Source organism: Fistularia commersonii, chromosome 32, assembly GCF_037954325.1.
Source record: "Fistularia commersonii isolate RoL2024-O1a breed Wild chromosome 32, RoL_Fcom_v1.0, whole genome shotgun sequence".
Taxonomy (NCBI): Eukaryota; Metazoa; Chordata; class Actinopteri; order Syngnathiformes; family Fistulariidae; genus Fistularia; species Fistularia commersonii.
This window is the reverse complement of record NC_141315.1, coordinates 8,392,417-8,417,789: the sequence shown is the minus strand read 5'-3', so window position 1 is coordinate 8,417,789 and position 25,373 is coordinate 8,392,417. Positions and strand designations below refer to the sequence as shown.

At 45.6% G+C, this 25,373-nt stretch overlaps 1 protein-coding gene across 1 annotated transcript; it reads left to right on the top strand.

The window, feature by feature from the left end:
- The first annotated feature begins 1,571 nt into the window (after positions 1 to 1,571).
- On the top strand, positions 1,572 to 25,096 carry LOC147215336 (neurabin-2-like). The gene is made up of 10 exons (XM_086140183.1): positions 1,572 to 3,482; positions 13,512 to 13,644; positions 17,678 to 17,798; positions 17,891 to 17,995; positions 20,457 to 20,589; positions 21,918 to 22,070; positions 22,172 to 22,225; positions 22,303 to 22,532; positions 22,641 to 22,737; positions 24,720 to 25,096. Exons 1-10 carry the CDS (start codon positions 2,172 to 2,174, stop codon positions 24,768 to 24,770), a joined length of 2,388 nt encoding a protein of 795 aa, XP_085996309.1. The 5' UTR covers positions 1,572 to 2,171; the 3' UTR covers positions 24,771 to 25,096.
- Positions 25,097 to 25,373: the final 277 nt, after the last annotated feature.

Below are 25,373 nucleotides of genomic sequence, written 5' to 3'. Positions count from 1 at the left end.
GATGAACCGTTGGCTGAAGGAGCTGCCCATCAGCCACAGCTCGTCGTGCAGGGGGTGGGAGGGATTTGGCCAGCATAGCACCCAGTGTGGATGGTCCAGGTTCAGTCCCACCACCGAGCGGGGTTTCCTCACTATCTTATTGAGCCTGTTGACCTCACCAGCACACTCTAGTGAAAAAGAGTGCGCTGGCTACCATAATCTGGTAGAGGGTCTTGAGGCGCCTGCTACAGACCCTAAATGACCTCAGTCTCCTCAGGAAGAACATCCTGCGCTGACCCTTCCTGTAGAGTGCATCAGTGTTGTGTGTCCAGTCCAGTTTATTGTTAATGTGGACACCAAGGTACTTGTGATATATGATACTTGTGATAAATGAGAATTTCCTCCTGAGGACAAGAGACATCTGGTTTGACCCACCTGGAACAACATGCTCTTTTCTGTCCCTCTGGTTGTCACTTAAGGCCCCCCAAAAGGTTGCCATCCAGTAAAGCTGGCGCCCACATTTTGTGGAGATCGTTATGATCGAGCCCATCTGAGAGAATCAGAAACACAGACATGCGATATGTGAACAAGGGGGAGCTATTGAAAAGGAAACAAAACTGAAGTGTTAACTTGTGCACAGGTTTGGGATCGCTGTAAATATGTGAAAAGGGAAAAGTATTTAGGAAATGATCAGAAGATTCACACGTACACACACGAACGAAAAAGTTAGCGAAATGTAATTTTTTTTTTTTTAATCATGAAAAAAATGCACGGACTTGGGAAAATGATATGATCAAAAACTGAATGAAAGTATTAAGTGTAAATACATGGTGTCCTTATGTGTCTCATAAGGTGCCTTAAATACATGTATTATTATTAAGTTTCATTGTGAGTATAAATGTGCCATCGGGAGCAAAATCCAATTCAAATAATCCTGTGAGATTGAAATAATAATCTGATTCTTTTTCCATGTTAACATTATTATATAGGCCAGATTTTATCATATTATATTTCTTTGAATGTCGCACGGTGCTGATGCAGTTTATAAGCCTCACCAAATATATACATTTTTGGCACAACCCCCATCTCTTTTTTTACCACACTTATCTGTGCAATATTTATATTTATACATTCTCTAGGACACCATACCTGTTCTCAATGCCTTTTTACGAGCAACATCTCCTACTGTACACCTATTATTTCTAAAGCCATTCCGTGCACAAGGCATATCTTCTGGTTTCTTTTCATATTTTTGTTATTTTATATTCTACTGTGTATATATATGCATATCTATCTATCTATCTATCTATCTATCTATCTGGCTATCTATCTTTTTTTTCAGAAAAAACACTTAATTGGTTTTGGCACATGTTTTATGCCAGATGCCCTTCCTGAAACAACTGTCTGCATTTATCCAGGCTTGGCAATGGCTTGGATAAATGCTGCTGTGTATTGCATAATTGTGTACTACATATGTATATTTGTTTATACTGTTTATGTTCAATTAAAATAAATAAAAAATAAAATCTATCTTACGTTATCTGTATTTTCGATTCATCAAGCGTTTCCGGGTTTATTCCGCGGTGGGCGTGGCTTCAGAGCGCATGGCGCTCGGACATGCGCAGTAAGCCGGCGGGCTCTGGGACCCGGCGGCCGCCTCTCAAGCAGCGGCGGCGGCGGCGGCGTCGGCGGCGGCGGCTCCGCGAAAGGAGGACCAGAAAATCTGCAGCTCCCGGAATGAGGAGATCAAAATGATGCTGACTTTAGAACGGGATTAAACGTAAGCAATCTGGCGTCGGCTGCGGCCAATCCGCGGCTCTTCACTGCTCCACTTTTTGATGGGAATTCGTGTTTTTTTTCGCTTGGCTCCGATCGATTAATGCAATTATCCGGCGGAGTTGTGTCGGCGCTGCCGCGGCTGCAGGCGGGGGATTGACAGATGCATCGTGCTCACTTTCTCTCCTGCATCGGACGACAATTGCAGCGGATACGGGCGGGCCTCTAATGCGATCTGTTGTTTTTGTTTCTCCCCCCTCCATCTGCCGGCTTTAGTCGGAGCGCCGCCTCGCCTGCACCGGGTGGACGACGCGGATTGCGCCCAGCGGGGGAGTCGACGAGGGAGGCGGGGAGGGAGCGGGCAGGGGAGGGAGGACATGCCGTCGCCGAGCATCCGTCGCGACGCCTGACCGACCATGATGAAGACCGAATCCACTTCTAAAAGCGCCGGCTCCGGCGCCACGCTCCGGAGCCCGTCCCCGCACAGGAACGCGTACGAGGCGGGGATGCAGGCCCTGAAGCCCGTCAAAGACGGCGCCGCCAACGGGGACGTGCAGGACGGTCCCCGGGGACGCAGGTACGGCTCCAACGTGCACCGCATCAAGAACATGTTCCAGCAGATGCAGACCACATCCGCGGCCGAGGCGGACGGCGAGGAGAGCTGCGACAAGACCGTGCGCCTGTCCTTGCCGAGAGCCGGCAGCCTGAACGAGAACGTGGACCACAGTGCGCTGCTGAAGCTCGGCTCCACGGTGTCCGAGCGCGTCAGCAAGTTCGACACGAAGCCGGAGAACGGCCACCAGCGGGCCTCGTCGCCCAGCTACTCCAAGCTGCAGGAGACCCGCCGCATCTTCGAGCAGCAGCAGCAGCAGGAGAAGCTGGCCACCACCAGGGTCCTGCTCAAGACGGACAAGGCCTCGGGCTTCCAGGACGGCAGGTTGGACGTGGTGGCCCGGTTCAACGGCAGCACCGAGTCCCTGGACAGCCTGGATGCCGGGGACGCCGTGTCTCCCACCGTGAGCCAGCTCAGCGCCGTGTTCGAGAGGGCGGCCGAGCTCCGGAACAACCTCAACCGCCTCTCCTCCACCCCGCCGCTCCCCTCCCGGGGCGTCAGTGCCAAGGTGGGTGTGTTGAACTCCAAAATAATCACAAAGAGGGTCAGTGCCTTTGCTCCGGGCAACCAGGAGGAAGAGACAAACAGTCAGAGAGACCCGGAGGGGCCCCAGAGGAGCCCGAGGAGAGGCCTGAACCCTCCGCCCGATGGCTACAACGGGGGTCAAGACGCTTCGGCGTCTCAGTTTTCGGGAGAGCCGGGCGAGCAGAGGGAAAAGAGCGTCTCGGACGCCGGCGTCGAGGCCAAATCCGAGGATCGCTCGGGCGGCAAGCAGCCCGCCGGCGCCACTCTGCAGGGAGACGTCCACGTCTCTGCCAAGAACGGGGGGACGGCGGAGATACAAAGCTCTCCACAGGACGGCGCGATGCTTGGGGAGGACGAGGGGGAAGACAGGACTCTCAGAGATGACCCCTCGTGCTGCGACTCCTTGGACATCAGCATCTACAGCGCGGCCGGCGGCGACTATGGAGAGAGCCAGGCGGACGAGGACGAGGACGACGAGGAGGACGACCACTACGAGCCCGAGTCCAGCTGCGTGGAGATCACCGGGCTCCCCGCAGAGGAAGACCCGCCCCCTTCTCGGAAGATCCGTTTCAGCCTGGAGCCCATCAAGGTGAGCGCACACGCAGCTGCACACACGCACCCAGCAATCCTTTCCGTGCTGCCAGGTTTGCTGAACTTGACCCTCGAAGCTCATCGGCCGTGATAAAGTCTTAGCCAGCGCCGCTGTCAGCTCTTTTAATGAACTCGGCCGGTTAACGCCGGCGTCAGAATGATGCTGACATTTTGATTTTACCCCGATTCAACATGGGAGCTCGGCACACGGCAACGCGCCCTCCCTCCGCATAGATGATCCCGCATTCCGGCTGTGCAGCCGACACGGGCCTGAAAAGATTCGGTGTTGATAATTATCTGAAAAAGCAATCAATGGTTGCAGGGTCTATAAAAAACTTGCTGGAAGTGGAGTGGAGAATTTTCAGTGGGTGTTTTTGTTTGCGATGTAGAAAAGAATGGAAATGACTGGAATCCATCTCTGGACACTCTGATCAGAGACAGAAGACATGACGAGCAAGAGGCAGAGTTGATTTTACACGTCTCTCTGCGTCTGGTGGTGGGTGTGATGATCCGGAGAAGAGCATCACATCCTCTCAAGCTCAGTCTCACTACTATGTTCCGCCTTGAGCTTTTTTTTTTTTTTTGAAGTGGCTTCTGACATGGTGCATCTCATACACATTCTCTCGCGCAGAAAGCCATTTCAGCGAGCAAGGGCTACTGTCTCGTATCATAAGCAGACCCATCAAGTTGGAAGTTACTCTTCTCTCTCTCTCTCTCTCTCTCTCTCACGGCTGCTCTTTGTAATGCAGGGATGTTGATTCAACGAAGGGATGCACTGAATCAGCATGGGGTGGCCAGAATTGCTTTTAGAAACAACAGTTTTGTCCGGTAGCTAATGTTTACTTTGCTTTGGTTGTCACTTACTCCCCCTGCCTCGTCAATGGAAATAAGAACATTAAATTCAGGGCATAACTTTGCAAATATCCGTAGCTCTTTGCCCGTATCTATCCGGCTAGTATCCCTTCATATACTGTTATTTTCTATCATGAATAGTCATACAGTAGTTATATACACACAGACAAATGTTACTGGCGCTAGCATAATCAGCTTCAATCAATTCCAACAGTTCCAATTCTGTAATATTTTGTATAACTCAAATTAATATATGTATAATTTCTGAGTTGTAATACTTTAGGGAAAATTAGAAAAATATCTTCCAGAAACAAACAAATAACTAACATGTACATTTTTTCCACAAAGGGAAATCTTTTTGATTATCAGAGGAGGTCTCTCATGTCCCAGGTGTTGCTAGCTTAGCTTAGCACAAGTACTGGGAAAGGGGGGAGGGGCGGCTAGCCTGCCTCAAACCAAAGGAAACGTCACACAAACCACTTTAAAACCTCAATGCCTTTTCCCCAAAAAAATTATCAAGGCGTTCATTCATTATCTAATTATCTTGACAGAGAATGTAGTAGCTGGAGGCGGAACACCAGAAGAACGGTTATGTGGGGCTGAACCCATGATTACAAAAAAGACTTAATGATCACATCCGTGTCACAAATGTGTTGCCAGCACTGAGAAGAAACTTAGACGTTTGATTCGGGCATGATAATGAAGGAAGCCTTGGATTAAGGAGGTTATAATTTAAATAAAGACCAAGCGCTGACAAAAAGGCACGTTTAAAACTAAATCATCATCTTCACTAAAATCCTTCTGGTGTTTAAACCAACCAAGAGCATGCACTAGTATTTTTAATAATGATAGCCTTTTTTAAGAAATACTTAAAAATGTTTTATGTTACCTGTAAGTTAGCTTCAGCGTTGGGCTCTCACATAAATCAGCTGGTTCAGACTCGCTTAGCTTCGGCGTTAGCCTCTATTAGATGCGTAGTCGTTCTACTAAACTGCCTCTTAAGACCCTGCTAGCTGCGCATTAGCTTTTTTTATGTGCTTGCGAGCACCAGTAAGCCGTGTCTTAGCTAGGTTAGCGGCTAACCTAGCCGCTATTAGCGGCTAACCGCGGAGATGTTAGCCCAACTGTTAGCTGCTAACTGTCTGCGTTTGCGCCCATGTTTCATCAGTATTTGAGCTTTTCCATACAGTGTTGTGCTGGGTCAGCACTATTATAGCTTCTGTTAGATGTGCCTTCATTAACATTTGCAATTCATAAGCTATTTCTTGGTGTTTCAATTAAAACAAGGAGAGGAGGTTTATTAAACATGATGGGGGGCGGGGGTTGGTGCAGTCCGGTTTCAAACGATGGCCAAGCCAATCAAAGTGATTGTGGGCGTGTCTTCATGTCAGACTCACTTGTTTCCAGGCAGAATTCAGACCTAAGTGAACTTCATCAGTTTCTGTCGGTAGAAGAACATCTTTGTGTTTTTGCTTTTTCATCTGTTTTATATTACTGTATTTCTGAATTTGCCCATGCGTTTGTGGTTTGTGGTGGATGATGCATGGATGTGGAAAATTGTTTTTTTGTCACACACACTTGCAAACATCAGTGTTTGGTCAAATTGAATCTGAAGCTGATGGCAGTTGATTGATTAGTCTGTCACAATCAATAAAATTGATTCGGTACACATCTATGTGGCCCCATTGACAAAGGGTATTGAGCTCACAGACAGTGACATATATAAGCTTTGATTATTACTTTCTTTTGTAAGTTGTTCAATGACATTCTTGGCTGCTGATTTTTGGCTACAGATGATCCTAAAGAAGAATCTTTTATTAGTTTGTCGGGTTTGTTTTAGAGTTATACCACAAGATGCATTCCCTCGGTAACCTAAACAACTACTGTTTGTGGAAATACCCCTAGAAAATATGTCAGAAGACTGGTAGTTTTTCCTCCGCTGAGTAAGTAAGCTTTGAAAGTATTCTTTATAAGGGAAGAAATGCAATCAACAAGTTCATTTGCTTCCAAGAATGCGTGACGTGTGTTTTTCTAAGAAACAACAAGTGTGCTTGCAAATTCACAGGGGAGCCTTTTAATCCCAAAGTTCAACTATTAATAGACACTACATTTTTTCAATGATTTTGACAGGAGCTTTTTATTTTTGTCTGTAATTCGAACAAAAAATAAATTAAAAAATCCAGGAATCTATAGCACAACGTGATGCATCTAAGAATTTTATGGTACATTTTACCTTTTAAAATATTGGCTTCTGGGATTTGAATGAAGGGATGCAGCACATGAGGTGTGTATCGTACCTCCTCTTCTGAGACTGCCCTTCAGCCCCCATCTGAGCTCATCGCGTGACACAAATGCAACGAAGGACGGAAATATCAACCCCCATCGCAGCATCTTATCGAAGACGGACACCAGGTGGACCCGCTACCCGGCACCCATTACGGACTACAAACACCCAGACTCTGATACGAGGCGGATCTGGGATCTTGTCGCCGTCATCAGAGTAGCGCCTCCTGCGGGGTCCTTTCACACTGTATCATTGCGGTCTTTGTTATGGAGATTGATGCAGGGGTGGATGAGAGCGTGGGGGTGCAGGGGTCAAACGGGAGGGGCGGGTATTATGCCGCTCAAAATGTCATGCTGCTGTCTGAGCGCCAGCTCCGAAGTCACGGTGTCAGTTGGTTTCGCTTCCAAACAGGAAGTACCCGGGTTTCGGTGCATAATTAACCCCTTCCCCGAAGTCTGTGCCGGACTTTCAGCCACAATCCGGCCTTGTTGCAGCGACTGCACTCGGGCGTCCGCGTGCACGTCTTCCCCCTCCTCTAAAACAGTCGGAAAAAAAAGCATTTTTCTGGGTGTGGAGTTCACACTGGAGCCTTGTGTGCTCCTCCTGACACCCTTTCTCCACCACCACCGTCCACACCCCCTTCTTTGTCACCAGTCTCCCACTGCTTGTAAAAATAGCAGCATTGTTATCGTCACAGACTTTGCCTCGCTCTCAGGGCCGCCCCGCTTGTTGAGCGCAGGAAGCTGCCTCTCATGTCTTATTTATTCGTTGGGCTTGTTTGTTTAGACTTCATTCTGTTTCATTTAGGATCAGTCTACTCTCATTTAATGATTTCTTTTTTTTATTTTAACCACCGGCATGGCAGGATTTTGAATTATTCAGACCAATGGGGGGGGGGGGACACTGCATTTCTGCAGTGCAACAACAACGACAATAATAGAAATGATAAATTCCATAATGTTTACAATAGCAATACTTTTGACAATGCTATTATCAAATCAATTCATTTGTACGTATCGAAAATTAATTCCATAATATTTATCATAAATTTTTTGGCAATGATATTATCACATCAATTGATTTTTATTTATTCATATTTTTTTCTTTGTGATTTTTTTTAATTTTTAGTATGCATTTATTCATCCTCGTTTGTTCTTGCTTCCTTAGAACTTTTTGAATATTTATCTAACTGTGTGTGTCTGCTCTTTGATAGTTGCAGACAAAAGAGAAGCAGAAAAGCCTGATTTATGTTCAGAAAAATGACAATTGCGTTTCACACCCATCGTGTTCAGCAATCTCACCCCCGCCTCGCTCGCACTTCCATCACCCTCATCCCCTCTGTCTCTCTCTCACATGCACAGGTGCGCGCGCACACACACACACACACACACACACACACAATTACACCTCCATGCATGCATCTGTTGTGCCCCAGAACCTCCCTACAGGACTCCATTTTCTATCATAAATGCAAAAAGTAAGCGTTCTCTTGCTGCAATAAGCCGAGGGATTGAGGCTTCCTCGCTCGGGTCAGCAGACGAGCGCTCACCCGGCGAGACGGCGTGCATCACAATATGTCAAGGTATCCTCAAACTGTCTATTACCTCCTCCCGGCTCTCTGGCAGCATCGCACGTCGCGCGTTAGTCACAGCAAGGAGGCGGTTGGAGACCAGAGAGATTATCAGCAAGGTCACCCTGCCCCACTTTCAACCGCACCGGCTGGGTTGCGCGCTTTTACGCGACGCCTCCCGCCCACTCAGGTTAGCGCGGCGCTCCAGGTTATGCAATACCGCTTGTCATCCGGCCCGCCATCTTGCCACTCTCACCGGGTAACAGACGGCGGTCGGATGCCCACCTCTGGTATTTAGGCCGAAAGTAAACAAATCAATTCCAAGAATCGCCACCGCTCTCTCTGCCGTGTATGAAAATGCAAACGTGTTTAATTCCCGCAATCCGTTCTCGGTATTCGTGAACCCCACAAGCCTTTCAATTTTTTTTTTTTTTTTTTTTTTTACCCCCTACATCCAATTTGTGTCTTTTGCGGTCGGCGGCAGGATTAGCATCCAGACCTCCCGCTCCGTCCCGCTCGCTTGCCCTCCTTCTCGGATTGACTTTTCGAACCGAACGCGGGGAAAATCAGACCTCTCGTCGGTGAACGCGGAGCAAAAACAACAGAAAAAAAAAAAAGGAAACAAAACCTTTCAGCAGTGAGCTGTCACAGCCACTAAACACAAATGTTAGACAGGAAGAAGAAAAACACATGTGACAAGTCCGCTTGTATATTTTCAGTTTCGCAGCAAAATTTTAGGTACTTTTCTGCACAAAATGCGGTTGTCAGTCAGGTAAAAATGCCAAACCCCGCCTTCTTCTATTCACACTTTATTTGACCTCCTATCCAGCCTTCAGCTGCAAACATATATTTGGTGTGCACACTAACTGTAAAGTTATATATAATAAAATAAACATATAGTTTCTGTGCGGTGGCTTCGGAGGCGTCCTGCTCGCCGTCGCTGACCTTGTTATTACGCCGCCATCCCTCCCCTTGGGATCAGCGGGCGCTAAGTCCAAGCGCTGGTGGAGCAGGGACGGGGCTGCCAAAGGGGTCGGGCGGCGGTGCCATGCAGCCGCCCCTCCGCTGAAACCACCACATCCATTTACTTTCCGCCTGCGTGTCGTACATGTGGGATCTGGATTAACTCCCGCTTTTTTTTTTCGGTCCGGGGGGGGGGGAGTTTAGAGACAATTACGCGGCCTCCCACGTGTCACTCGGCGGTTGGAAAAATGATTGATTTTTTTTTTTTCGAAACCTCGCTGCCGTCGGGTTCGGCATGCTGGATTCGTTACGACGGAGTGTAATTTAGCTCTATTTGCAGAAAAGGGGATTTTTCTTTTGTTTTTTTTCATCGCACAGCAATCAACTAAGTTCTCTTTAGCATCCAAAATCAGGGTAAAGGCGAGTTATAGAGGTTTAAACTGCACCGGCGACCGTGACAGAACCGTGTGAAAATAATGGAAAGTTGTACTGTGCAGAATGTGGAGCCCAAGTGGAAACATGCTATTTCTGCTGTGTAAAAAAAAAAAAGACCCAACGTCGCCACCTCCACAAATCCTATCGGCGGGGTCCAAATTTAGATCGGTTTTTGGAGAGTCCAGAAGGAAAGAAACACAGCAATTGACATGCTGCTGCTGTGGGCAACGGAGTTGTGTGCGTATGTGAGTGTGTGTGTATGTGTGTGTGTGAGGTTACTGTCTGCCTGCTGAAACCGCCGCTGCGTTACCCAATCACATCCCGGCCAGAGGGACGTCAAGTTGGAAACACCCCGGAGGGGAGCGGAGCCTTTTCAGAGCGGCTCTATCATTTCAGCCGTCCCTTTGTCACGACAACGGCATTGTAAAATGGCAGTTGTCACTCCGTCGGGTGTTTTTTAATAGCGTTTACGGTCCCGGAGGAATGTCCCACAAGCTCCTTTGCCGGTGTGCGGCCGCAGCTCGCAGCCCGGCGCTGCTTTTTGTAGGACATCCCGGGCCTGCTGGCGGCAGAGGGAGGGAGGAAGGGAGTTTCCTGGCCATCTGTTAGCTCCTCTGACCTACTATCAGCCACAACTGGAACAGCGTCATGCCCACCCCACCACCCCACCCTGCCCCCCCTCCTACTTTAATCCCACTGTTTGTCTTCCCAAGATAGCTTCCTCGCCCGCCGCTGCTCTGCGTGCTAAGGTGGAGGTGGAGGCGAGGGGAGGGAAAGTGTTAAACGGAACCGCTCCGCAGCCCGGCTCTGCAGTGGCAATTTTTTTCTCCCCTCCTTTCCTTCCAGTGCCACGTTAAACACTGCCGATCCTCGGCGGCGCCGTGGGCGTAGGAACTAGGGCGCTGCCGGTCACCGGCCGCGGCCTTTGGATCTCAAGAAGTTGAGCGGGGCTGCGAGAGAGCGCCGCAGCGGGGTGCGCCGTTGTTGTTGTTGTTGTTGTTGTTGTTGTGCTGCTTAGGATGCAAACTGCGTATTTTGTGTGTCCATAATCCACATTCCCGCTAATCCCCTCTAAATACAAAGGTAACCTAAATCAGATGGCGTTTGGAACTCGGCGCTGCTGCCGTGCCATCGGCACTGTCAGCTCAAGAAAAAAAAAAAATCATAGCAAATTGATCTGAAATAATTATCACGAGAGCCTGAACCTAAAAGGGTCAGTCAAATAAGTCTGCCTGTCATCCATATCTATATCTTTTACTGAAACTACATGATAACTTCATTTATACAGCGGACCCTTGACTAACAAGTGCATGGACTTACGATATTCCTGAGATCCAAACAGTCGAGCAGTCGATTTAAAACATTTTTTTTTTTGCTTTGTGCACGAGCGTTTGACGGCGACATGGCCATCGCTGTCCATGGAGTGCAAAGTGTGCAAGTTACATTTAGCAACACATTGTAGCATTAAGTGTGTCGCCAGTAAGTTAAGTGATAGAGCAGGAAATGTGAAACTCTCCCAATTGTTATCCGATCTTCTTGTTAGATACACTTAATAAACCTTTATCTATTCTTATTTTTCAGCGATTATTTGCTATTTATGAAGTACACTTTGGATTAATAGCATTTCATTTCATTTTGATGGGGAAATTTAAGTTGATATATGAGCGTACTGACTCACAAGCTCAGTCACGGGACGAATTCGACCCGTAAGTCTAGTTATCGCTGTATTTTGGACTGCTTGGAGTTTATCTGAAGGCAGGTAGAAAACAACTCTGTTGGGACTCAAATCGCACTGGGACACCAACACGTGGATCCTTTGTCCAGGAAAAGCGGATAATTCACCGTTTTCCTCGGGAAATCCTCCTATTTTTTTTCTTCTCTGCATCTTGAACAGCTCTTTTTTCATCACAAAAAGATTCCCCGCCTCTCCGCTATTTGATGTAAAGGTGTAGGAGGAGGGCAGGGGCCTCCGCAGAGAGCCCGGCTCCGCTACCGACCTCAAGGGGAAGCGGGTCGGCGGTTCTTGTACCGAGTGGGTTCTCCGTCGTCCTCCCGCGGTCTGAAAACAATCAGCCTCTTCATGGAGGACTCCAGAGGAGTGTGAAAGGGTGGATGTGTCTGTGATTGACAGGTATTGGCGGCAACCCAGCAGAGAGCAGGAAGGGCAGTGTAGAGTACGAACCAACGAATGAATGAACTGATGCAACGTTTTCCTTGACACAACTGTCACTCTGGGTTTCACTTTCTGTGTCCTGGTTGTTTCGTCCGCCGCTCGGGAACAAGCGCCCCGTCCTTTTACTTCCTCCCCATCAGGGTTATTGCTAGATCTTTTCGGCGTGAAAGTGTTCATTTTGGTCATTTTCCGGAGATTATTAAAGATTTAGTCATCGGACGACATCGACTGAGGAGTTAGGTGTTTTAAAAAGGGCCGCCTTTCGGAGGCCCCACGCGGCGCGCGGCCATGCAGGAAAAATACAATAATACCCGATAAACGGGATGGCTGTCAAAAAAAAAAAAAAAAGGTTGTCACTGCTCGGGTTGCCATGGAGACGGGGGGCCGTGCAGGACGGTGGGCTGCGAGGGGAAAAAAAAAAAAAAACGCAGGAAGATGCGAGAGATACGGCGCAGGGGAAGTAAACAAAGACCAAAACGTGCGATAAGCGAGCGAGGAGGGGAACGACTGTGACGGGAGCCGGGCGAGGTGGAAGCGTGGAGTTGTGCACGTAAGGTAGTGCATACTTAATCACCCTGGAAGAGACCGGCAGAGCGGGGCCTTTGAAATTCAAGTTACCGTGTGTGTGTGTGTGTGTGTGTGTGTGTGTGTGTGTGAGCAGCAGCTGCAGAGGGCCTCCATTAGCATGCTGGAGGTGGTTATGTAAACTGCCATGCTGTTGAGGGAGAATGAATGTGGGAAGTCGGGCTCCGGGAACAGAGGTCTCTGTTCTTCGCCGGAGCCTCAGCTTCGGCGACAACCCGTCCGGGAAACTCCGTCGGGCGCTTGGCGGATACGCTGACGCGGGGATGCGACGCCCCTTTGTCATATACAGTGGATCCTCACTTTCCCCGGGAGTTACGTCCTAAGATCCCCGGCGAAAAGTGAATTTCCGCAAAGTTGAGACGTGATCATTTTGATGCTATTTAAAGTTATATTATCCCTCAACGAACCTCACCCAGCCCTTTACGAACCTCCCGCAAACTGTTATCAACACACCATCGACCGGATTATGCTTCTCACTGTTATCCAGCACACTAAACAATTTGGGATCGCAGAGCGTGGGGTATCACGAAAAAAAAAAAGAAATAGCACAAAGTGCACAGTATTCACGCTTACGCGAACGGTAGCGAAGCAGACCAAGACATTGTATGCAGGGTACAGCCGACAAGCAGATCAGCTGCTTCTCCATGAACCAATCAACACGAGGAACACTACAACATGCTCAATCAGCCAATAGCATGACAAGTAGGGATCTACTTAGCCAATGGTATTCCGTTAGAGATTTCGCGAGGGTACGATAGTAAGAGTGAGTTCGCCATGCGAGGTATCTTTGTTTAGCAAAACAAAACTTATAATTTACTTATTTTATAGAATGAATTTTACTATATTTTTTACCATTTTTTTCTTCTTAGGCCAGAATTCATATATTTTCATCTGGAAAAAAATTCAAATTTAAATTCAAAAGCCAAACTGCGAAGTAGTGAGGGTCTTTTTGACCACTTTTGGGGAAATTTCCATGTGTATGTGTGCGTCTGTCTAAGAATATCACTGCGAGACTACTGTTACCAAATCGGGTTGACCTTTTTTCTCAGGTTTGAGTTTATTTCACCTTCCGCACTGTGAATTTAAATAACAGGAAGAACAAACACTATTTCTCAACTGGCTGTTCCGTGGACTTGCGATCATTAAGTCCCGTCCCGTCACGCAGGTTTTCGCCACCTACCCCAACGAGGACTACGACCGGCGCAATGAGGATGTGGATCCCATGGCGGCCTCCGCAGAGTACGAGCTGGAGAAGAGGGTGGAGAGGCTGGACCTTTTCCCCGTGGAGCTGGAGAAAGGTACAAACACACACACACACACACCTTTCAGTGCCTTGCCGGTGACGTGGAGGGCCGATAGTTTTTTTTTTTTCTTTCTTTAACCTAACAAAAACAAAAACTGCAATATTTCATTTCACTGTGCAATATTTCATTTCATAACAGCTACACTACAATTTTTCCTTTTATCATACTATTGTGCACTCCTTACCTCACTTGCTTACTAAGACACTTTATAGTTTCACTGAGACACTTTATAGTTTATAGTTTATTTTTATTTCTAATTCTGCCTTTTTATTATTTATTACTGTTATATTTTCTGTAACTCTGGCACAACAATTTCCTTCGGGATTAATAAAGTTGTTCTTATCTTATCTTATCTTATCTTATCTTATCTTATCTTATCTTATCTTATCTTATCTTATATCATCCGATACAATATTCTGACTGATGTCACTGCTGATGTACCTCTGTGATCCTCTGTCAAGAAAATAGAAAAGTGTAAAGAACACACATTTTACCGTGGAAGAACTGCAATAAATATACACGCAGTCCTATGTATCCCCGGTATAATGGAATTTCGATAAAATGGAGGAAATTAGGAAATTCAATTGTCACTGCAGCAGTACAGTGAAAAAAATGTGTGAATAGTAATAATCGAAGATCATGCAAATAAGGATATGTATTCAAGGAGAATGTATGAATATAAATATAAATATTGCACAGATGAAGACTGGTGATAGTGCAAAAAGATAATTAGTATTTTTGGGATGCCTCTAAGCAGCATGAAGAAAAAAATCTTGAAAAAACTGTTACATAAGGTATTGTATAAGATTTTTTTTTAGCAAGAGAGCTATAATAACAACACCAAAATGCATATGGGAAGTACACACATACACATTCATATACTATATGCAATATAAGCACAACATTAAAGAATATACGAAGGTTGTTCTAACAGCAGTATGTGACGAAGCATAAGAATGAGTGAGGAAACTGAAATGACATCCATCACACAGGTTGAGGACTGGCAGAGTGTGTGAGTGTGTGTGTGTGTGTGTGTGTGTGTTTCTAACAATCCCTCTCAGACAGGCCACACTCAGGCCTGTCGCTCCTCTTCACGAAATTCACGTACGTTCTGGACGGACATGTCGCGGCGCTGTCACTCCGCTGTCGCCACGGCGTTGACGTGTGAGCGTGACGTGCGCTGTCAGCTGCGGCTGGCATTCCGGTCTAACGTTCAAATACCTTTTTTCTTTTTTAGATCTAGATCAGCATGGTGAGAAAGGAGAACCAGCCTCCTTCCTTCCTCTGCCATACCTTCAACATCCCTTTAACATTATGGCACATCAATATATTCATAGAAGGCTATATTTAGGTTTCCATACAGCGTGCGTTTTAATGGACGCCACATGTGACCATCTTCAGCTGTTCCAACCGAGTGTGTGATGATTTCAAGATTTTGAGAAATGAAATCATCGAAATCGCGGAAAAAAAAAATCGAATCCCCCTGCAGCAGGCTTGCAAGGAGGTAAAATCCTAGATATGTCCGAAACGTCTTCTTGAATTCACCAGGAATCATCGACACGTGTTGACGTGAGTTGGAAATCAGCTGGAGATTCCCTGAAAATGGTCAACATTTCAGAAAGGGACGAAAAGGGATGGGGATGGGTGGGGGAGGAGGGACAGCCCTTGGCGTATTTATCGTCGGGGGTCCGGCCCCTGAAAGTGTCTGCTGAGCCCCTGTTTGGTTTTAAATGACGTACAGCAGTGTGCTCAGTCTGCACGAATTAAATCTGGTGGAAGGAAAACAAAATAAAGACGCCATCCCTAGCGACCCGCCTGATATTCGAGTCACGTCTGGAGATGTAGAGTGAAAACGTAGCATGCTTTGCTTATAGCATGTCTGTCTACTGATGTCGCTCGGGATCGGGGTGAGGGCGAGGGATGGGGGTCCCCAAAAAAAAAAAAAAACATAAAAGAATAAGAGCTCAGATCCCTGCAGCCACCTCGCTTAAGATGCTCCCCATTTTCCCTTAAAACCTTTTTTTCCTTGGCCCTGCGGCGGGGAGAAGCACTCTCCAGGTACAAAGTGCCCCCCACCAACACCACTACTCACTCATCCTTTCCACTCGGCTGCAGACCTGTGGCAGAGCTCGGTTTAAACCTTGGATTGAGATTACGATTCTTATCTCCTCTGCTCTCTCACAGAGGTTAAATAAATGATGTGAATTGTGAGTGTGTGTATGTATATATATGTGTGTGTGTGTATTTTATATATATATATATATATATATATATATATATATATATATATATATATATATATATATACACACACACACACACACATAAATATATATATTTGTGTGTGTGTGTATATATATATATATATATATTTATGAATATTTTTCTATGCATGTTACATGCCCATACGCCCATATGGGCATTATATGAATATACAAATATACATATATATGCGCATGTATGCATACATTTATCTTTTTATATACACGTTGCATGCATATGTGATATATATATATATATATACGCATTTTTGCATGCACATATTTATGGCATATATGCATATTTGTATATGCATGTCGCATGCATATATTGCATGCATATATGTGTCTATGTATAAATATATACATATATGTGTGTGTGCGTGCATCTATACACACACACACACACACACACACACACACACACACACACACACACACACACACACACACACACACACACACACACACATATATACTGCTCAAAAAAATAAAGGGAACACTTGAACAACACAATGTAACTCCAAGTCAATCACACTTCTGTGAAATCATAGTGTCCACTCAGGAAGCAACACAGATTCATTTTGACTTGTTTTAAGGACATTACATCAAAGTTGGATCAGCCTGGAGTTTGTTTTTACACTTTAATTTTGAGTGTGATTCCTAATCCAGACGTCCATGGTTGATACAATTGATTTCCATTGATCATTTTTGTGTGATTTTGTTGTCAGCACATTCAACTGTGTAAAGAGCAAAGTATTTCATAAGAATATTTCATTCATTTAGATCTAGGATGTGTTTTTTAAGTGTTCCCTTTATTTTTTTGAGCAGTGTATATATATATATACACATGTCAAGAAATACCCATGACTGTGGAACTGCAATATTGATCTACATATTGATATGGATTATCATTGTTTACTCAGAATTAGACACATGAGCATTCACATTTGGAAAAAAAACAAAACAAAAAGCATGTGTGCGTCTGTCTGTGTGTGCATCTGTGTGTGTGTATGTGTATGTGTGTGTGTGTGTGTGTGTGTGTGTATGAAATAACAGCTAGACTAAACTGAACTATATTTTAAGCTAGCGCTCGCCTCTATCCACCCCTGCTCTTCCTGTTCTAAAATAAGCCCCATTTAAAATCATAAATAAAACCATGCGTGCACACACACACACAAACAGACACCTGCAGGCGATGTCCCTTGTCCAGCCGTGCATGTGTGTGTGTGTGTCCTCACTCGCTCTCCACACAGTCGTAACCAAGCCAAGGTGCCGTGACCAGATTTTCCTGCATTCAGACGGAGTCGTCCGACCCCCCGGGGCAAAATGGCCGATGTTGTTAAAACACGCACATTTGACACGTGATCGAGATTCCTTTTGGTGATATTAAGTCATCAATTTTGTGATTTTAAGTGATTCAAGTGATGTTAAGTTCTAATTACATTTTTTTTGAAGGCTTCATAAAATGCCAGAGGCGCTTTAAAAAGGGAATTTCTTATTAGACGTGGCGAGCGGAGATTTAGGTTTGTCAGATTTGTTTGGGAGGAGAGGGAGGGCAGATTATCCAGAGCATTTGTGGTTGTTCTGAAATGAGTCCAGAGCGGCTCTTACCGCCGATCATGTGACTCCCGGAGGTGGTGACACACATCTGGAAGTAGTCCAGGTTTCTCATCCAGACGGCGGCGACGAGTTCTCCGTCGGCCCCGGGAGACCCGGAGCGAACGTCTGGCGAAAACCCGTCCGATCCGGATGATTTTCTCCCACAGACAGCGACGGTCTGGGCATCAGCATCATCGGGATGGGCGCCGGCGCCGACATGGGGCTGGAGAAGCTGGGCATCTTCGTGAAGACGGTCACCGAAGGAGGGGCGGCGCACCGGGACGGCAGGTTTGTACGGCCCTTCGCCGTTTCGCCTCGCCTCGCCGCCGCCGCTGACTCCTGTCCCTGATGTCCCCTCGCCGTTTCTCCCCCACCACCAGGATCCAGGTGAACGATCTGATCGTGGAAGTAGACGGGACCAGTCTGGTGGGCGTCACCCAGAGCTTCGCGGCGTCGGTGCTGAGGAACACATCCGGGACCGTCAAGTAGGAGTTCCGACGTCGCATAAACACGAATCCTGTGGAAATCAATGATATATGTGTCAATAATAATAATAATAATAAATAATCCATTTTATTTAAGGCGCCTTACTCAACACTCAAGGACACGGATAGAAGGAAACAATAGAAAGAAAGGTGATAAAAGTGACAAAGTGATAAAAATAAAAGTGACAGAATAGTTGGCGTCAGATGGAATAGGCTGCTTCAGACAGTGGTGATTTAAAAAGGGGGAATTAAACGATACTTCCGAGTTGGGGCAGTATCAATCCTATCAAAATACAATAGATGTATTATTTTAAATATAATAAAAACATCAGTGCCGATCATTAATGAACAGCAGCAAAGATAATAGCAATAACAATCATGAAATATCTACATTACATTATGGTTAACCATTTACGTTCTCATTCTTTTGTCGTATTTATAAACCAAAAAATAGGTAAATGTTAATCGTATATAAAAATATGATAAACAGTTTGTTTTATTTCTTTTTCAAACTTTCAAATCTTTCAAAAAAGGAACTCTGTTCTTCAGTTTCCAAAACAATCTAGCCAGTTAGCACATTAGCATGCTAATCACAGCGCTCAGTCAAAGCCGCCCGCTGCAGCCACGTCCGATTCCCTCCGTGGGTTTTTTTTTTTTTTTTTAATTCCCCTCCGACGCTTCAGCTGCGTGGTTTCCCGTCGGGTGTCGGGTTTACACGAAGCTCTGCCCTCCACCACATCCTGCCAGCTCAGCTCACCAGACGACGGATTCGTATCTGAAGGCTCTGAGGGGTCATTATCATACCCCTCCGTGTTAAAAAGCTACTTTTCTTTTTTTTTTCCTTAAGAAATCCAGAATCTGAGCCAGGGAAAATGGGGTTATCTGGAACGAGCAGAGCGGGTTCGGGGAGCTTCATTTTGAAACGTCAGGGTGGAATTCACTCTCGGCCTCCGTCCGAGCTCATTCATAATGCACGCCGCGGCGGTCAACGCTTAGGGCTAATTGCCGCTGTTGTCTGACTTGGAGAAGATCAGAGACCTCCGTAGATAGCTCGTACATTGCTGATCATCATGTCGATGGGCGCCAGATCCGGGGGGGGAAGGGGGAGGGTTATTCATGCAAAACGTCCGTCAGACAAACAGACGAAGGCAGGAAGCACGGATTGCAAACCTTTAATTACCTGTTAGAGCTGCAGGAATTGAAAGGCTGCGGTTAATAATTATCCGTCTAGATTCGGATTGTTGCTTTAATTAGATGCATTCTGGAGCCTACGTGATGAGCCATACGGTGAGCCGCAGAACAGCCCAGGGTTAATTTCAATGGTGGAAGAGGCCGGCTCCGTGGAGACCGCCTTTGTTTGGACCCCAAACGGGAAGGGATTTTCTGCCGCTAGAGAGCCATTGCATTCCTGACGGAATCAATACATGACACCTCGTCACCTGGCCTGGGTTATGATCAAACATTTTTTTGGGTAATTTATATATACACTGGTAAATCTAAAAAAAAATAGAAATAAGAGTATCATGAAAAAGTTCCAAAAAGTGAAACCCATATATTATATAGCATTTATACACTGAATGAAATATTTCAAGCTTTTATTTCTTGAAATTTATAACCTGACATGCAACTGAATTTTGCATTTCATTATCTGTAAGCCATAATCATCAAAATTTCAAGAAATAAATGAAAATATGTCGAATATATTGTCCTTAATTTTTTTTTTTGCCTGCAATTTTATTTTTCCAGGGTCAATAAGAAATACTATGAAATTTAACTCAAGCAAAGATACTTGCAACTCAGCAGCAATAGCTATAAATTTATCATTAAAGTAAGCAATTCAATATTTACATAAGTAAATATAAGGCAAAAGACTTGAAATGATTTGAATATTTCAAAAAAAAAAAAAAAATTTTTTTAAATAAGCCATAAATAAATAAAAGAACAGTATTTCAAACAAACAAACAAACAAAAAAAACCAGGGGACTTTTAAAATTAAAAAAATTAAAATGAATCCAGCAACAGGGACCGGCAATGATTTGAACATTAAAAAAAAAAACAAAAAAACAAAAAAAACATTTAAATAAGCCATAAATAAATAAGAGAACAGTATTTCAAACGAACAAAAAAAACAGGGGACTTTTAAAATTTAAAAAATTAAAAAAAGAAAACGAATCCAGTAACAGGGACCGGAAAGACCTCCCAGGCAGTCTGACTGTCTCACCGGGTTTCCCCACAAACTCCGGAACCGGGTTCGGGGTCGGGTTGGGGTTGGGAGGGACCACACTGCGAGTATCCAGGCCGCTGCAGCTCTTTTTTTATGCATAAAAACTCTCCTAGAGAGCTGGCGTTTGCACTCCTCGTGTATTTATTTTTTTTTATTATTTATCATCCTCATGTCACGTCTAAGCCCGCAGGTGGAGGAGAGGAGGTGTTTTTAATCCTCCCGCTGTCCAACGTGCAGGTTTTTCATCGGGCGGGAGAAGCCGGGGGAGCAGAGCGAGGTGGCCCAGCTCATCCAGCAGACCCTGGAGCAGGAGCGCTGGCAGAGGGAGATGATGGAGCAGCGCTACAACCAGTACATGGACGAGCAAGAGGTCAGCCTTCTTTTTTTTTTTTCTTAACTGAAAACGTCTGAGGCGGCGGGTTTGCTGGATCCGCCGGCCCGCTGACAAAGCCGCTGTGTCTGCACTGAAGTGCTGACCGATTCACCCCCCCTGAGGTCTTTCAACTATAATAAAGACTTTGCCAGCCAGCAGGGGAATATTCCTACAACACTCACTATCATGCACCGAGGCCCGGCGGTTAAAAGTGTGAATATGATAATAAATGTGCCAAAGACATGATTGAAAATGAGTAAAATAACTTGGATGTGATAAGTGAGAAAATACAATCAAATCTGAAGATTAGCAAGCCATAAAGGAGCAGGGAAAACGAAAGGAATAATCCAGAAATAATCTGGAGAAACAAGCAGATATAAGGCTTTCCTTGAAAAGTATCAGGAAAAACGATGAGATAAGATGACCTTTATTGATTCCCATTGGGTAAATTCCTTTGTCACAGCAGTGCAATGTCAAAAAATAAAAAAGTGTTTGTTTGTTTTATTTAAATAATTCTCTAAGGGGACAGTAATTCTAATATATCTACCTTCAAAAAACTTGGATGAGAGGGTTGGCGCTGAAGAACCAGATGCTGGCGTACATACATGGAGAATGACCTTGGTTCCTCTGTGCTAGCAGGACCTGACCTCGTCTGACTGGGTCCGGCTGTAGCCTCAGGCACCGACGCCATGTGTATGTGTGTGTGTGTGTGTGTGTGTGTGTGTGTGTGTGGTGTCCCTGCCAGCGTGATGATACCTTGAGCGGGGGACAAACTGGGGATGACTCAGAGTCGTTCCTGGGATGCCCTCTTTGCTCTTCGGCCCCGGATCTCGGTCCCAGATCGGGTTCGTGACTTTGTCCTCTGGGAGCGTATACAGCCCCCCCTCTTCTCCACACACACACACACAGAGTTTCATTGAAATAACACAGGAAGCGGCTCCGTTCATCCAGAGGGGGGACTGTGGGTGGTTCTCCAAAAGGTCAGTCTGGATCGTGGAAAACAACCTGGCGGTGTGGAATCTGGCGCCCCCTAGCGGCCGTGTGGCGTCACTGCAGTTGTCTGGCCTCCTTGCTGATTCTGCCTTTTAATGTAAAAAACAAAACAAAACAATGAATGAATAAATTAGTTTGAATCTTAAAAAAATAAAAAAACAAAACAAAAAAAAACACAATTGAATGCAAACAAGGAAGTGAGATGCTACATGAAAAAAGGAAACTACAAACTCCAACTCCAGATTATATAAATAATCCTTGTGGTTGAGACCAAGTTCTCAAGTCAACCTGGGTGTTTCATTTTTATGTAAACTCTCTTTCGCGCCCCGCAGGGTGGAGAATACGGCACAGACGAGGAGGAGGATGACGAGGAAGAGGTCAGCCCGCAGTATCCCAGCGCCATCGAGGTGTTTGACTTGGCGGAGAATGAGGACATGTCGCCGCTGGAGACGGACCCGGAGAAACTGGCTCATAAATACAAAGAGGTGGCTCCCGAACTGGAGTGGAATCGCTCTGTGATCACAGTTGATTCCCTCTCCGCTGAGATTAAAACGTCTGCCTTTAATTTCTCTCTCGCCCCGTGCAGCTACAGATAAAGCACGCCGTGACCCAGGCCGAGATCCAGCAGCTTAAACGAAAGGTAAGGCCCCCCTGCCGCATGACAAGAATCGCGATTTTCCCGTCGGCGTCTCTTGAAACGCTCCCGTCTTCGTCCAGCTGCATCACGCCGAGCAGGACAAGCAGCGCTGGCGCATGGACAAGGCCCAGCTGGAGCAGACGCTGCACGAGAACAAGGAGCGCATGGAGAAGCTGGAGGGCTACTGGATGGAGGCTCAGAGCCTGTGTCAGGCGGTGGACGAGCACCTGAAGGAGACTCAGGCCCAGTATCAGGCGCTGGAGCGCAAGTACAGCAAAGCCAAGCGCCTGATCAAGGAGTATCAGCAGAAGTAAGGCCGAGTCGTTCGCTCCGAGAGCCTGATGCGATAGGATGCCACGTGTCGAGCTAAAGCCCGCTTTTCCACGTGTCGAGCTAAAGCCCGCTTTTCCTCGAGCAGGGAAATCGAGTACCTGAAGAAAGAGACCCAGCGGTGTGCACAAGTCGGGGCCGAGGCCTCCCTACTCAAGGAGGAGTCGGGTCAACTCCAGGAGCAGGTACGTTCATGCAGACTCCAGCGGCGATCTGAGTTCGGAGCGAGCGGGATGCGCTTTTGACACCGACCGCGAAGTGGCGTTTAAGACAGTTACGGCACCCACCACTGGGTAACCAGAGTAAATCATGAGAGAGGTGTGCGTGTTGTCAACTCGACTGACGATGTTTTCGGCGAGATGCCATGATCGAGAGCGTCATCTGCGGGGATTTGGCGCAGCAGACGGCGATAACGTCAACAGAGGATGCATCGGACCAATATTTACTCCATCACTAGCGCTAAAATGTAGCAAAGGGTACAAGTTACTCCTAGCAACACATTGTAGCATTAAGTGTGAAGCCAGCAAGTTAGGTTAGTGTTTCCCAAACATTGTGCCGCGGCACATTAGTCTGCCGTGAGAGATCATCAACCCGATTTTCACCCGATTGGTCCAAAAAGTTTTTCTTCTACGCAAATAATATATCTTTGTATGTCTGTCTATGAGGGCAGCATGCAGTGACAGGCGGAACTATTAAATCCTCCTCCACTAGATGGCAACAGGAAGCGAATGAACCTGTGTATCTACCTGCTGCTGCTCACAGCAGAGGAATTAGTGATGCTTCAAGTGAGACAGCGGCAGTGATCCATGATAGATAAATATTTTAAAAGAAAAAGCCAGGAGCCTCTGGTCCTGAAGAGCATTCCGACGCAGATGAAGGCCCAAGTATGAGTAGTGGTCAGAAGAAAGTGAAAAAGGTGAACTCGACAATACAATGAAAGTTAGATTGCGTTTGGGGAACCAACCGAGCCGGGGAAAAGCTGTCCATCAGTGCCATTGTTTTGAGCAAACTTAAATGCCAAACTAAACGCCGTTCACTTTAGGATAAGAAAACGGACTATTCTGTTCATCTGCGTAAACAGACTGAGAAACAGACATTGTTGTTGAGGAAAACCACCAAGACGTGAAAAAAAGCTTTGAAAGAGAGTAAAAAAGTCGCTGATCTCATCACTAAATCCAAACAGCCGCACACCGTGACAGGGACATTAATACTACCTGCCTGCAAAATCATCATTGAAGAAATGCTCAGTCCTAGCGCTGTTAAAGAAATAGCCCAAGTCCTGCTCTCAAATAATAGCATTTCCAGACCTGTCGATGACATGCCTGCAGACACTGACAAGAGTGTTCTGGAAAAGTTGCACATCAGTGGGAAATTTGCATTGCAACTCGACGAATCTACGGATATTAGCGATATTAGATTTCACACTGGGTAAGAAAAATGAGACTACAGTTTCATTAAAAACGTTTTTGACATATTTATTTGGTGGTGCGCTGAGTGATTTTTCTAATGTAAAATATGTGCCGTGGCTCAAAAAAGGTTGGGAAACACTGAGTTAAAAGCACCAAATGTGAAACTTTGTGGTAAATGCACTTAGTAAAACCAGTGTATTTCTTTGGATTGTCTTATATTTTTTAAGAATAAGAATAACAATAATAACAACTTTATTTATCCTGAAGGAAATTGTTGTGCCAGAGTTTCAAGTAAAACATAACAATAATAAATAGTAGTAGGAAACTGTATAAACAGAATTGTATAGCAGAATAAGAAATACAAATAAAACTATAAAGTGTAAAAGTAACAAGTCAATGCTATAAAGTGGCTTAAGGTATTAAGTACAAAGATTTTGAGATTCACTGCGGCTGAAGGGAGAGGAATTAAAAAGTCTGATAGCCTCAGGTAGGAAAGACCTCCTGGGGCAATAATTTAGACATTATCTGTAATTTATGAAGGACATTTTTCTTATTTAAAAAAAACCAAAACAAAACAAAAGCGGGAGGATGAACAGATTAATCGCGTTTCAATTAATTCCAGTGGGGAAATTCAATTTGATAAACAAATTAGCGAACTGCCGGAACAAATCAAACTCGTAGGTCAAGGTATTACTGTACGTGAATAGAAAATCCCAGGTATTTTGTAACTGCCCTCTCTCTCTCCCTCTTTTTCCCAGGTGGCTGACCTGGAGTGTCGGGTGGAGGAGCTGAAATCAGAACCTTTATAAAGATACCCCTCTGCCCCCATCCCTTCCCCTCCACCCCGTTACATCTCTCAGAAATAAGAACTTCACCCGATGGAGAAGAACACGGTGTTATTGTTATCGCAGCAAAACCGCAGGGTATTTGTCGTCTCAGCCTGGCTCCGGAGCCTCCCCGGTGTTCGTGTCCTCAGGCTCCGCGTTTCGGGGGCCCACTTTAACCCTTTTAACCAACTTTATCCATTTTATTTTCTCTGTTGACGTTCATGGACCGGAGAGCAGCGGGACCGGAATCTGTGCTGTTTCTTATTTCTCTCTCCCCCTCCCATTCCAGATTAAAAGTATTTAATCCCTTAATTTGTGATTTTGTGACAGACCGAGCTGTTGCTTTTAATTGCCAAAAAAAAAAAAAAAAAATCCTCTTTTTCTCTCGCCTAGTTTTAGTGACATTTTATTTTCCAGTTTGTACAGATGTGATTGTGTGGTTTGTAAAGAACAAAATAATAATTTTTAATATGTGTATACCAGTTAACAGTGTAAACTAATTAGACCGATGGGTTGCTGTATATTTTCTGTGATGGAGACAGATTGCACTGAGGAGGAGGAGGCGTTTCACTGGAACGACGGACA